Source organism: Python bivittatus, unplaced genomic scaffold (genome assembly GCF_059951505.1).
Source record: "Python bivittatus isolate LINGU-HERP-01145 unplaced genomic scaffold, Pbiv_v1 ctg000020_np1212, whole genome shotgun sequence".
Taxonomy (NCBI): domain Eukaryota; kingdom Metazoa; phylum Chordata; class Lepidosauria; order Squamata; family Pythonidae; genus Python; species Python bivittatus.
In genome coordinates this window covers 77,639,846-77,653,994 of record NW_028277030.1, presented here as the reverse complement: position 1 = coordinate 77,653,994, position 14,149 = coordinate 77,639,846, and the positions used below count along the sequence as shown (strand labels likewise).

The 14,149-nt window shown below is 41.7% G+C and overlaps 1 protein-coding gene across 1 annotated transcript; it reads left to right on the top strand.

Annotated features, from left to right (window-relative positions):
• Positions 1-6,177: 6,177 nt before the first annotated feature.
• Positions 6,178-14,002, top strand: ZBTB2 (zinc finger and BTB domain containing 2). Its single transcript, XM_088142069.1, has 3 exons — positions 6,178-6,310; positions 8,882-9,064; positions 10,896-14,002. The coding sequence occupies exons 2-3, from the start codon at positions 8,892-8,894 to the stop codon at positions 12,256-12,258; spliced, it is 1,536 nt and encodes a 511-aa protein (XP_087998195.1). The 5' UTR covers positions 6,178-6,310; positions 8,882-8,891; the 3' UTR covers positions 12,259-14,002.
• The last annotated feature ends 147 nt before the right edge of the window (positions 14,003-14,149 follow it).

Below are 14,149 nucleotides of genomic sequence, written 5' to 3'. Positions count from 1 at the left end.
ATTGTTCGTTTATTTGAGGAAAATGATCCAAAGCCACATATTTGCGTGTGGCAAAAGTATGCAAACCTCTAGGATTATCAGTTCATTTGAAGGGGAAATTAGAGTCAGGTATTCCAATCAATGGGATGATAATCAGATGTGTGTGGGAGGTCCTGCCTTATTTAAAGAACAGAATTCTGGGTATTCACAAAGTCTGATCTTCACAACATAGTATGCGGAAGTGTTATGACAAAGGAGATTTCTGAGGACCTCTGAAAAACAGTTGATGCTTACCAAGCTGGTAAAGGTTACAGAACTATTTCTAAAGAGTTGTGGGATGGAATGTATCTATGAGGAGAGTGATGTGGGGGATCAAGACTATCGGGAAGGAGGGGGTGCATTCCAAGAGGGAGGAGGGGGCAAGAGTCAGCATAGTCGGCAGGAAGATGAGAAGCAAAAGAGGTTCAGGGTAGCCACTCCCTAGAATCTCCCAGGGTATATCCACTAGTTGCTGTAGTATAGATTTAGTTCGGCAAGATTCTATAAGGTTTAAGCTGATAAACTGGACTGGACTGTTTCATGGTTGTTCTTGGGCTGGGCCTGACAAGTTTGGACTCCACCAGTCCGCTGTCAGGCAGATCGTGTATAAATGGAAGCAATTCAACACCATTGTTACCCTCCCCAGGAGTGGTTGACCAATCAAGATCACACCAATAGCAAAGCATGTAATACTCCCAGGGTATTACGAAGAACCCCAGCAGAAACCAGCCAAGATAAATTTCAACAGCAAATGCATAATCCTACATCTGGGTAGGAAAAATCAAATGCAAAGGGATGGGATGGGGGACCATACTGGACAGCAGTACATACCGAAAGGATCTAGGTGCTTGAGGTATCACAAACTGAATATTGAACCAACAGTGTGACACATGCAAAAACCCAAACACATCTGAGGCTGCAGTAACATAAGCCTAGTGTAAAAACAATTCACTGTTCTCTATTCTGCATTGGTCAGACTGTACCTCATGTACAGCATCCAGTACTTTGCACATTTCAGGAAGGATGCTGACAAACTGAAGCATGCCCAGAAAGGGGCAATCAAAATTATAATGGGCCTAGAAAGAAAAGCATCAGGAACAATTGGAAGTGTTGGGTATGATAAGCCTAAAGACTATTGGGAGACATAATAGCTATTATCAAGTATATGAAGGGTGGTCATGTAGAACTCAAGGCAGAGTTGTTCCAGAAGAAAGGACAAGAAACAGTGGGGTTAAATTACAAGTAAGTAAATGTTGGTTGGACATTAAGAAAAAAAAAACCCTGATAAAAGCTGTTCAACAATGTAATAGACTATCTCAGGAGGTGGTCAATCTTCACAAAATGTATTTAAAGAGCAGCTGGGTTGCCATCTGTCAGAGATGCTGCAGTAATGGATCCATGCACTGGGCAGGAGGTTGGACAAGGAAATCTCCATAGTCCTTTCCAAACTGTATATCATTCAGAGTAAAACCACTAAAGAATGTGGTAGAAGCATTTGAGTAAATAAACAAAATAAAGCACACTAATGCTAAATCACATCATTTATCTACTCAATTCTGCTTTGGGAAATTTTCCAAAGCACATCACTAGTTTTTCCCTTCTCATTAAATTAATGAGATCAATTTTTGATATTAATTTCCATTTTACAAAGACTACAATGGCAAAAAGAAAGCCAAGTAAGGTTTACAAATCTGAAGTTCATGTAATTGGTTATTTGAAAAGCAGCATACTGCCCTACTCCCTGGACAACTCTTCCAATATTAAACTATTACCTAGACACTCTTCACTGCTTTTATACTTTCATAAATTACACAGATCACACACACTTTGTAACTTTTACATATTTGTCTGAACATGCAGAAAGATCGGAAGATAAGGGGTGTGTGTATATATATGCAATTACAGTATTGTACTTCATTATTAGAAAGCAGTTTTCACTGCAAGAATGAACTACTGTACTATTTACTGCCCAGTTAAGTGGAGGGAATCCAACACTTTACCCAAGCATCTGAATAAACAATTACTGAGATAGGCAAGCTTTGAACTAAGGAACAGGACACTCCTAATGCATTTCAGCCTAGAAATATTTTTCTAGATTGAAATGCATTTCAGTGTCAGGACTGAGGTTGCATTTTAGTTATCTCTCCCCCCACCCCCTTTCTTTTTCTTCAACAACCTAACTTGCTGACAAGATCTGTTTGTATTATTAAGCAATTAAGAGTCAGAAATCAGTCAACAAATCCTAGTCTATATTCTGCCCATCCCTGGTTTACAGAAGGTAGTGTATGTTTACTACAGCAAGGGGCTCCCCACAGAACTTGGATAAAACAAACACAATAAATCACACAACAGGCAATTCAGACACTGATTTATTTTACATTTGTATGTAAGTTACATTAAAACATCCAGCAGGTAAAAAATTGAAAATCTGTATTTGGGAATTGTTTTTTATGACTCAGGAGAACAAAATGGTATGTAATGCAACTCACTGTTTAGAAAAATTTAACTCACTGTTCAGATTTAACCTTTAATGCTGATTTAAACTTTAATGCTAACATACAAAATGTTAATCCTACTAATTAAATATACAGTCCTCTACTAGAAATATAGCAGCAAGTTTCCTATATACTAGACCAACAGTTCATAAGCATTAGTTTATGTTTAAATGCTCACATGCAGGGAACAAAGGTAAAGAGTTTTCATCAGATCACTGGATTCACACAACACGCCAGGCTAAAATATGTTGGGCCAATTTATAGCTCAGTGGACTATATGAACCCAGGCAATTCAGTAAACCATCAGCACAAATGATACATCAATATACCACCTGGAGGTATACGTCGTCCATACATACAAGGTAGTCCTCATTTAGCAACCACAATTGGAATGGGCAACTCAGTCTTTAAGTGAAGTGGTTGCTAAGTGAAACTGGGACTATGCTTATGATCTTCAGCTTTCCTTTGCTTTACAGACCTGCAAAGGTTGTAAATGCGAGGATTGGTCACAAAATTACTTTTTCATCACTACTGTAACTGTGAACGGTCACTAAACAAGGCAGTCGCTAAAGAAGGCAGTCATTGTACTACTTTTCAACTTGAAGGGGTTTTTTTTCACTAAAGTAAAGTCTACCAGTACTAACTTATTTCAAAAGCTTTCAGTTGCCCTTTTTAAAGAGGCTTTAAAGATTGCTTCTTGTATTGTTTTAACATGAAAGTGTTACTTGGGGTCCAGTTATCAACCACTGAACTTCCATGATGAACTGAGAGAGAGCCAGTAAATTGAAATTCAATAATGAGAAAATTTTGTGGATTTTTGTAAAGGAAGTGTCTGGCCTGCTTTAGATAGCTTGCACTCTTCACAAAGCATCAACATTTAGAAAATAGGAAGTGATTCTCAAATCCAGTTTATTAGCAGAGGTCTTAATCAACTAAGTTGTACACAGTGCATTTCATTAACTGCACCATCTATACCTTTCCTTAACCAAGACCACCCAACTGGATTCATGCACACTATAAGCAACCCAAAACTAACTATTATAATATAGGTTTGTTATTCTGGAAGAATTACTCTCAGTTGCCATTCTTTTGCTCTGATGTTTGTTTTGTTATTTATATTGTTTTAAATTGTATTTTATTGAGTAAAAAAAAGTGGAGCTTGCCCATATGCCTGAAACTCCAGCCCATGACAGAACTACCAAGCTAACTAAATGGAATCAGAACATCAGGGCATTAACTCTAATACTTAAATACTTAAAAAGCTTTACTGGTTGCTAGTAAATACTGAATTTTCAAACACAAGTCAAGGTTTGGGCTGGGCTGGTTAGTCCTTGGATAGGAAAACTCCAGAGAATACCAGGCCTTACAACTAGACTAGGAAGGTATAACATAGTGGAAGGAAGCAATGGGTAATTACTTCTCTATTGTTAAGAAACCGCATGGTTGTGCCCATGTACCCACCAGAAGTGAACAGCATATTTGCTTTTTAAAAGGTTTTAATTAAATGAAAGGCTACACACTATTTTTTTTAAAAAGGAAAATAAATTGCTCTTGTTGGTACTTTAGTAAAGACCAGGTGGGCAGCCCAGAAAAGGTAAGCACAACTTTTCTGCATAGCTCATGGGAAGTATTAAGGGCAGAAATTATATTATACATCTTACTTTGAACCTTTCCACCCTTTTTTGTTCAGAATAGCAATAAATAGTACTACCCCAAACTGGCCACTTTGCAGCTGAATTTCAACATGATCTGTGGCCATAGATCCATACTGAAATGGAAGATAAAGGGCTAGGGAAGAAAAAGCTGTAAATAAAACAGAGGTTAAAACTGCAACCATAAATTAAGTTTAAGCACAAAACTGTCACTATTATACAGGTATCTGAATCTTAATCATACAAAATATTAAAACTCAATGCATAAGTCAGAGTGAAGTATTCAAACTTTCATAGACCCTCTGTATTTGTAATGAAATTAGCAGTACTGATCCAATTAAATTCCTGTGGATTAGATCTGTAAATCTGAAGCTGAGTTTCAATAATCCACTCATTCTCAGATGTTATTAGTTCTTTGCCTATGACAGTTAAAAAGTCAACTACTTGAAACAAAAACAGTATACACATAACAATCTTAGCTATCAAATCATACAACTCTGTCTTTTTCAACACAGAACCCTTCCCCAGCTTTAATGTTACAGGTTCCTACCAGGAAAGCCAGAGCAAACCAGTAAGGTCTGTTTAACATTTATTAAGAAACTAAGTTTGTACTCTTACACATACTAACCTCAGTGTAACTTACTAAACTCAAAAGGACTCACTTTTGAACAGCATGTGTAGAATCACATGCAAGTCTTTCCTCAATATAATTAAATATGAAAGGGAAAATCTGATTACATATCTGTAAACAGAATAAAAAATGAAGTATAGCCACCACAGACTAGTAAAAAGCAGAAACAGCTGCTTAAGCTCTAAAAGAAAGCAATTTATAGATCAAAAGCAAGTTCAGTGATTTATCAATGCTAAGAACAAATGCCCCCATTTTTTTCTGGGGGAAAAACATCAAACTATACTCCAGAACCACAATCCTATTCATACTATTGAGCCCTACTAAAGGGGAGACTCTCTTGAGCAAACCTAATAGAAAAAACTGCTACAGCATTGTATACAATATTTTTAACTTCAGAGGCAAAGGCTCTTGTTTACTTTAGTGCAGATCACCCCATTTACACATCACATTTATAACCATTAACTCCACTACCATTTTGCTTAAAAGTTCAGAAGGGGTTTTTTGGTAAGAAATTAAGTATGAGCAGTTTTATGTATTGCATATTTCCTGCTATGAAACCATACAATATTACTTTTTTTTCAAACTACAGGGTTACTGCTATCCATCAAAGAAATAATTTCACCAGCTAAAAAGCAAGCAATTCTGCACTTACACACATCTAAATAACCTGTATTATCAACAGCATACTATTCTTTCAATTAAGCAAGAGATAAATGCATTAGACTTTTAAAAAAAATCAAAACATTTCTCACCATAAGTATGTATTGCTGAAAGGGATAAACTTCAAATAAGTTTAGTAAGTTCAAATCCATGTTATTTGACCTCTGCACTGAGAAGTGAGATTTGGTATTAAAGTTTAGACTACTTAAATGTGTACTTTAGAAATACTCAGATGCAAATCATTTTTAATGTGTCACAGCAGTATCATAAAAAGCCAAATCAAGGTAAGGACCACCCGCAGAAGGTAAAATTACCCCTCTCCCTCTTTTCTAACCAAGTGCACCTTACTTCTCTTCTGGCCACCGCTTCTTTCCCACCTGTATCAGAGCAACGGAAGGCATGAAAACAGGGAGAACGGAGCGAAGCTTTAAAGAACCAAGTCGCGAAGAAGGTCCCTCATTTCGTCGCGCCCCCCCCGCAAGCGCTACTGCCGCCGCCGCCGCCATAGCAAGGCGCCCGCGAGTGCTGAGCCCAGCCGGTGCGGCCTGCATCCCGCTCGCTGCAAGCGGCGCGCGCCAAGAGGCGAAGCCAGCCAGCCAAGCAGGCGGCAAAGGAGGAAAGCGGGGGAGGGGAGGCTCCTGCTGCTGTTGCCGCCACAGCGCTCGTCGCCGCCTCCCCCCCCGTCTCTCCCCGGCGGGGGCTCCTCGCTACAGCCTCTCTGCTCCGCTCTCGGTCATGTGACCCTAACGTAACCGGACAGGAAAAGCCGCCGCCGCCGCGCTGACTCCGTTGTTGGCGCTGCTGCTGCTCCTGGGCTCGCGGAGACCGCGGCCCCCCCCGAAAGCGCGAGCCAGGTAAGTGCCGCCTGCCCCCCCCATCCCTGGAGAAGGCGCGGGAGAGGGGCGGGGGGGCGGCGGCAGGGAGGGGAAGAGGGGAGGGGGCGCGTGGCGGCGCGAGAGCGGAGGCCCATTGCTCTTCCCCCCTCCCGCCCCACCATTGTGCTGGCGGTCGGGTAGGCCAGGTCCAGACCCGGAGGAAAGGCAGGGGACTCCCCGGGCCCGGAGGAGGCTTTCTCAGCCGAGACCCCGAAATGGCGCCGGTGGAGGCGGCCGCCTCGGGGAGAAGAGGGAGAGGTCGCCCGGTTGGGGCTGCGAAAGAAGCTCCCGCCCTGGCAGAGCCTGGTCTGATCCGGGCTTGGCTTGGCCCTGAACGCCCTCGCGGAGCTGGGTAGCGGCCTTTCCCCTTTTTCTCTCACCCGCGGCAGCAACAGCCCGGCCTAGGAGGAAGGGGGAGGGGCAGGCGCCGAGGCAGCCGCGCGGAGCGGGAAAGGGAGGGAGGGAGGCAGAGAGAGAGGAAAGGAGGGGGTGAGGGTGGGCGGCTCCGTCTGCGTCTCCTCAGCAGCCTAGGCGGCCCTGGCGACAGCGGCGGTTCCCGTCTCTCGCGCGCCTAGGCGCCCCAGCCCGCTCGCTCGCGCTGCTTACGTCGCCTCGCGCCGCCGTCCGTACGCCCCGCCGCCTCCGTGCGTTGCGTGTGCGCGCACGTGGCGGCTTCGCGTCGCCTGCGCAGAAGAGAAGGCGGGGCCGAAACGGCGGCGCGCGCTGGCCTCGCTGCCTGCCCCTTTTGCTCCGCGGGCAGCCAATAGGAGACGCCGGCGGGCAGTCACAGTGTGATTCACCGCGGGGGCGGGGGCGGGAGCGGAACGAAGCTTGCGGTCCTCCACCGCTGTAGGCTGCTGTTTGCTGGCCCCGCTGGTGTCTGCGAGGGTTTGCAGCCTCCTGAGCGGTTATCACCAGGCTGTTTTTTTTGTTGGCGCTTGGCGAGAAGTTCCTCTCTCCAAAGGGAGGGTCAGCCTCTCTGATCGGAAAATGCTCTGGGTTTTCTCCTGGGGCGGAAGACGCTGTTGAATTTTGATTCCCCCTGTTCTGGATGCTGCTTTTTCCGGGCGGAGAAGCAGTGATGCCCTCACAACTATTAAGAGAGATTCCTCCCTTATTTAATGTTAGATGTTGCCTATGAATTCGAACAATTGTGAATTTACGAGTAACCCAGAAAGCAGATGTGCTTGATTTTATTTTTAATTTAACCTCAAATGGAATGCTGTGATTTTTATCTAAATCATAATTCATTTTCCCGTTTGCTGGAAGTTTTCCTGCATAGTTGGTTGAATTTGCTGTGGTGGAGGATGCATTAAAAAAATATAAAATGAAATATAAAAGCATAGCTGAAAAACTAATCCAGATAGTTCACTACCGGCATTTAGATATATGTATATTCAGGACTCCTACAAATATTTGGAAATTCTAATTCTCTTGATCCCACAAAGCATTTCCAAATATATACTCTTTTAATATTCTGAATCTGTGCATGTATATTCTAATGCAAATCTAAACCTTCACTCATTTGCTCTCAATTTTTTAATTATTCTAGTTCAACCTGACTACAAACTCAAGTTTTTCTATTAACGTGATGTCTTTGAATAAATTTGACTTTTTTGTATGAAATCTGTCGATACATTGCTAGCAAATAGGTAATGAGCACTGTTATGTTACAATTCTGTTATAATCGGTTGTTCTTGCTTTTATTGCCTTTGTTGGTTTTAATCCTACACGTAGTCCTCACTTAACGACCATTCATTCAGTGACTGTTCAAAGTTACCACAGCACTGAATAAATGGTAATTACGGCCCGTCCTCAAAGTTACAGCCATGCAGCGCCCCTACAGTCACGTGATTAAAATTTGGGTGCTTGGCCTCCTGCCCAGATTTACAGCCACAGTGTGTGCTTCAAGTCCCCCCACCTATCTCCCCCACCATCTCTGTCCTTTTGGGCACCATGCATTCCACTGCAGCCACCTACCCCTGCCGCCACCTCCAGCTGCTCTTCGCCTCTTCTTCCTCCCGCTGCTGATGAGGTGTGCCTGGCCAAGGCAGCTACTGGCCCTCCATGAGGCCTTGCAAAGGGCCAGCAGCTGCCTCAGTCAGGTGTGTCTTGTCAGCAGCAGGAGGAAGAAGAGGCGAAGGGCAGCTGGGGGCAGCAGGGGTAAGTGGTGGTGGAGTGCAGGCTCCCAAAAGGGCAGAGAAGGTCAAAGCAGAGGTGAGAGTGGCAGGGCAGGAGAAGCGTGAAGTCCTCACCTAACAACTGCAACTGGGCTACTGGAACTGCCATCACTAAGCAGTGCAGTCACATGATGTTTTACCTAGTGACCACTTTGCTTAGCGATGGAAATTCTGCTCCCAAGTAGGGTTGTTAAGTGAGAACTACTTGTATGTTCATTGCTCTGAGTTGCAGTTGCAAAATAGGTGGCTATAAAAATCGGATAAATGGTTTTAGTACCTGTGAATTGCACTCTTCCAAGTTTCAGGTTCTTTGGGCCTCTGATAGAATCTTTAAGGAAATTTGTTTTCATGAACTTTATCTACTTTACAGATTTTAAAAGATGGATTTGGCCAACCATGGACTTATTCTTCTACAGCAGCTTAATGCTCAGAGGGAGTTTGGTTTCCTGTGTGACTGCACAGTTGCTATTGGTGATGTGTACTTTAAGGCACACAAATCCGTCCTTGCCTCTTTTTCCAACTACTTCAAGATGTTGTTTGTTCATCAAAGCAGGTACTATATATATATAGATATATAAAATTACTGTAAAATTTCAGTTAGTTGAGCTAAAACTGTCTAGAGAAATTGCCAAACATTTAGTATGGAGTTCCTTTACCCACCTTAATAAGTAACCTATAGTGCAGTCTGCAGATCATTTAAGGCAATTATAATTTAAGCCTTGCTAACTTCATTGGTACTTGGTTTATGACCCAGACTCACCCACTGTAACCCTGAAGATGTTTCTTTAAGGATAAATTACAATTTCATTATTGGCCAGGGAACTGAGTGTTAATGTACCCACCCATCCCATTCCCAGGAGGAACCCAACTTACTCTTTAAATTGGCCATAGGAGAAGCTATAAAGCTTTCTTAGTCCTTTCCAGTCAGATTGTGAATTCAAACGCAACACATAGTGAAATCATCCATCAGCTGAGAGAAGTTAAGGCTACCAGTTGCTGTTCAGAGAAGATAACCAGTAAGGAGAGATCAGCCTGGCCTGAGCTGGATACAGATGTCAAAATGAGCTTGAAGAACTGTTTGCCATCTGTATTTCTCATCCTTTTCTCTTGTGTGCCTTGCCTTTTTAAATAGTAACCCTGAAGGTTGGCCTGCTTCTGTTTTTGTTGTGAGTCACTTTAAGAAGTAATCATTGTCTGAAATGGAATAAAAACATGCCGCATGAAAAAAATAGAATGATTTAATCACCGACTTCATTCACAGCAGTTGAGATTACAGATATTTGTGACAAGCTGAACAGATGTCTATGGTACATTTTGTTCCCCTATGCATCAGTATTCTTCATCTCCAGTCTTTACTATTAGGAGATTCAGAAACAGGAACTGTGTTCCATTTGTTTATTCCTGGCAGCTGAAAGTACTGAATTCTTCAAGAAGTCACGAACATTTGATTTATAAAGATATGCTGTTAACACACTCCTATGCTCCATTCAAACAAATTGTGTATCTCTCAGATGCATAAGGTCTGCTGTTAAATATATTTAAGGACTTGTTGAAGAGTTGGCTGTAGAGACCCAGGTCCTCATTATTAAATATTATGTATCTGTGAGAATGGAACACCTCAGCTGATTCCTAAGGGATCAAATAAGTGGCAAATCCCAATTGTCTAAATATAGGAAGTTTTGTATTTCATTTTTGATGCTTAAGTGTTTGTGTGGTACTATTAGCTACTGCATTCATTTGTACTTCCTGAACCAAATAACTTTTTTAAAAAAATCAAATGTGTTACAGTGTTATTTCCCTAAAACTGGCTTAGTGCAAATTGTCTTTTATTTCTTCACATTGAAATCTGAAGGGACAGCAAAAGCAACTCTCAATCATCTTTTAAACAAGTATTGCAATAAATACACAATATTCCTTAAGTGATTATCTTTAATATTGTAGCACAGTCCTATACCTAATTACTCAGAAGAAAACTCTGCTGAGGTCAGTGAGACTTACTTCCTTATCAGTATGTATTAAAGGGATGGATGGCCCACAGATTGCTTGTGACCCTCTGTTGGAAGACCTGAAGGCAGTTCCCAGACTCCCTACCATCTTGTTTGCCTATGTTGATGCTGCAAAAGTATTTCCATGATGAAATTGCTGTATTTCAGTGGGTGCAGAAATGTAGTGACAGTGAGCAATATGCAGAGGGAGGGAACTATTCTGTGTATACATGTGTAAAGAGGAGGAAAGCTCGTGCTTTCTGGGCCCCAAGGTCTGCTCACTCCTGGCATATAGGGGATAACACTTTCAGTATTGCTGCCTTGAATAAATACTGTTATACACCTTTAGACGTTTTCTCCCCTTTTTCTTCAATAACATTTTAACATCTTTTTTTGCAGTGAATGTGTCCGTTTGAAGGCAGCTGACATACAGCCAGATATTTTCAGTTACCTCTTGCATTTGATGTACACTGGAAAGATGGCACCTCAGCTGATAGATCCCGTTCGACTAGAGCAAGGGATAAAATTCTTGCACGCTTATCCGCTGATTCAGGAGGCTAGTCTTGCCAGCCAAGGAAACTTTGCACACCCAGAGCAAGTTTTCCCATTGGCATCGTCATTATATGGTATTCAAATTGCAGATCACCAAGCAAGAAATCCCACAAAGGCAGTGACAGCACCTGACAAGCCTTTGCGAGAAGCACGGCCCCAGCTTTCGAGAGTGAACCAGGAACAAGTGCATGAAGCCTCCCAGCTATCCCAGATACCACCGCCAAGTTTGCCTCAAGTGCCCCCAACAAATATGGCTCCCTCTGACCCACTGCAGTCTTCACTGTCTCCAGAGTTAGTATCAGCTGCTTCTCATCCTTCGCCAGGAGATGAAACTAATATGGAAGCCTCTTCCTCAGATGATCAACCTGCCTCCCTCACAATAGCACACGTTAAGCCAAGCATAATGAAAAAGAATGGAAGTTTTCCCAAATATTATGCCTGCCACCTTTGTGGTCGACGTTTCAATTTGCGAAGTAGCTTACGTGAGCATCTCCAAATTCACACAGGAGTGCCCTTCGCATCCAACCAGCATGGAGAGAGTAGCATTCCCTTATCTCTTTGTAATAATGCTCCTGAAAAAGATGCCATGGAAGTGCCTGAAGCTGGAATGATCAGTGACAGTGAGCTGCAGCAGATCTCAGATTCACCAATAATTGACGGGCAGCAGCAAGCAGAAACCCCTCCGCCCTCCGATATCGCTGATATCGACAACTTGGAGCAGGCAGACCAAGAAAGAGAAGTGAAAAGGCGAAAGTACGAGTGTTCCATTTGTGGACGCAAATTCATCCAGAAAAGCCACTGGAGAGAGCACATGTACATACATACTGGCAAGCCTTTCAAGTGCAGTACTTGTGACAAAAGTTTCTGCCGGGCCAATCAGGCTGCTAGGCATGTATGTCTCAACCAAAGCATGGACACCTACACCATGGTGGACAAGCAGACTCTGGAGCTCTGTACCTTCGAGGAAGGCAACCAAATGGACAACCTGTTAGTGCAGACCAACAAACCCTATAAGTGCAACTTGTGTGACAAGACATTCTCCACGCCTAACGAAGTTGTCAAACATTCTTGCCAAAGTCAGAACTCTGTTTTTACTTTGGAAGAGGAGAGGTCCATTCTGCTAAGCGGGGGAGATGCTGAAACCACAGAGAGTGATCATTCAGTTTTAGACTCTATCAAAAAAGAACAGGAAGCAGTATTGTTAGACTGACTGTGAAACTTGTTTTTTTAAAGAAAACGTTACGTTTGTTTTATTCATATTTTTTTATTCGACTTATCTTCCTCCCCTCCCCCCCACCATAACTACACTGACATGAAAGGAAGTCTGATTCTGTCCCTTTTCCCAGTAAAAGCCTAACATTAATAAAGGGTATTATATCAAATTGTAACTATTGATTTTAATGGATCCCTACCAGATCCTATAAACTATGCTATGGTGATAAAATGGTTCAGTAACAGGACTGTAAACAATTTGAAAGACTGTTTAATTATGCTTGAGTGCACTGAGAAGTGAGGTGAGAAAAAGAAAGTAAAATGTATGTTGGTCAAGTTACAATTGTTTATTCTCACAACCAATTACCTGTTAGAAGAAGACTAGTTAAAGAAATGGAATTCCCCAAGTTAAATGCTTATAGTTATGTCTATTAGTCATTTTACAAATGCTCAGAAATTCCGTTAATGGAAGCAAGGATCCATTTTTTTTAACCTGCACTATTTTTGACAAATGTTTATTTCCAGATCAGTCAATTGATATTATGTCCATTCACAAAGTGTATGACTAAGATTATGACCCCAAGCACACTTGAGTTGGCAGTAAATCCCATCCGTGGGGCTCAAACTTCCAAGCAAAATGTGCTTAGGTTCAGATTTTACTAAAATAGCAGTAATAATGTGATGGCAATCGTTTTATATGCATAATGTGTGTGCCTGTGTGCATGCACAAATGTATGTACTTCAGGCAAATGTATGCATGCACCCTTTTCAAAGAAATTGACCACTGGTTTTGAACAACTGAACAGTTTTTAACATCAGAGAAAAATACTCTTTTTAGAAGCATATTTAAATTGCACCAGGCCATATGAATATTTATATCTCATTGAATGGAAAAAAATAATGTTGAAGTGTATTATCACTCAAAACCTGAAAGAAATCAATGAGAAGAAGTGTACATGGTAGTCCTTCTACCTAACTCCCTCTGGGAGTAACAGTTTTCAGCCCGTTTTGAGATGCAGAAAAAAGGAAAAACAATCAAAGCAGTCATCTGAATTTACTTGATTAATTTGTGAAAATTAAGAGAAATAGAATCTGATCTTAATGATATTTAATTACTGGCCTCCTTTTATAACAGAGCAAAATAGAAGAATGACAAAATTGTATCATGGTTGGTTTTCAGGTAACAGTGGAACTTCAAGTGGCAACCTCTTTGTTCTTTATGTTACATTTTCTTAGGTTCCAGTCTAGCAAAGTATGAAACAAATAAAGGGGACACATTGTACAGTCACTTTGCTATGGACAGTCTACCCACCAATTCAAAATCAAGTTGTTGATTTTTATCTTTATATATAAATAATACGGATATTCTCCAGTAGCCTAAAAAACCTAAATTGACACAAGTGTTTTATAAAATCCCACCAGAAATGCAGGCAAGTATTTTGATGGGGGAGAAAGGGGAGCAGATACTGCTCTGCTCTTGTATACATGTTTTGTTTAAGTATCATCCTATTTTGTGTCTAGCTATGTTCTCCAGTTTGTAAGTTTTTATACTTTATTTCACAGAATAAAAACGGTATAAAATTTTGATTTTTGTCAAGTCAGAAGTGATTTATCATATTCCATCCCTGCACATATGGTGCAGACCTTTGAACTCAGGACTTCCAACATGACAAAAAGGTCTCTGGCACTGATACTGGCAACTAATTCTGTGCTGAAGCAGGAGCAGCAATCGGTGCTGGAGAAGCAAACCTTGTGCAGCTCAGGAACACTACACAATTAGGTGTATAACAACACATGGCTGTCCTTGGATTCTTGTGACCCATCTTAAACCTGTATTTCTGCAATTCAAACTCAATTCTAATAATGGGCATGTGAAATGTAGCTGTCCT

Excerpts from the sequence above, each read along its gene's own strand:
- ZBTB2 (XM_088142069.1), top strand. The coding sequence starts at position 8,892 with ATGGATTTGGCCAACCATGGACTTATTCTTCTACAGCAGCTTAATGCT. Across the intron at positions 9,065-10,895 it reads TTGTTTGTTCATCAAAGCAG|TGAATGTGTCCGTTTGAAGG; the intron begins GTACTATATATA and ends CTTTTTTTGCAG.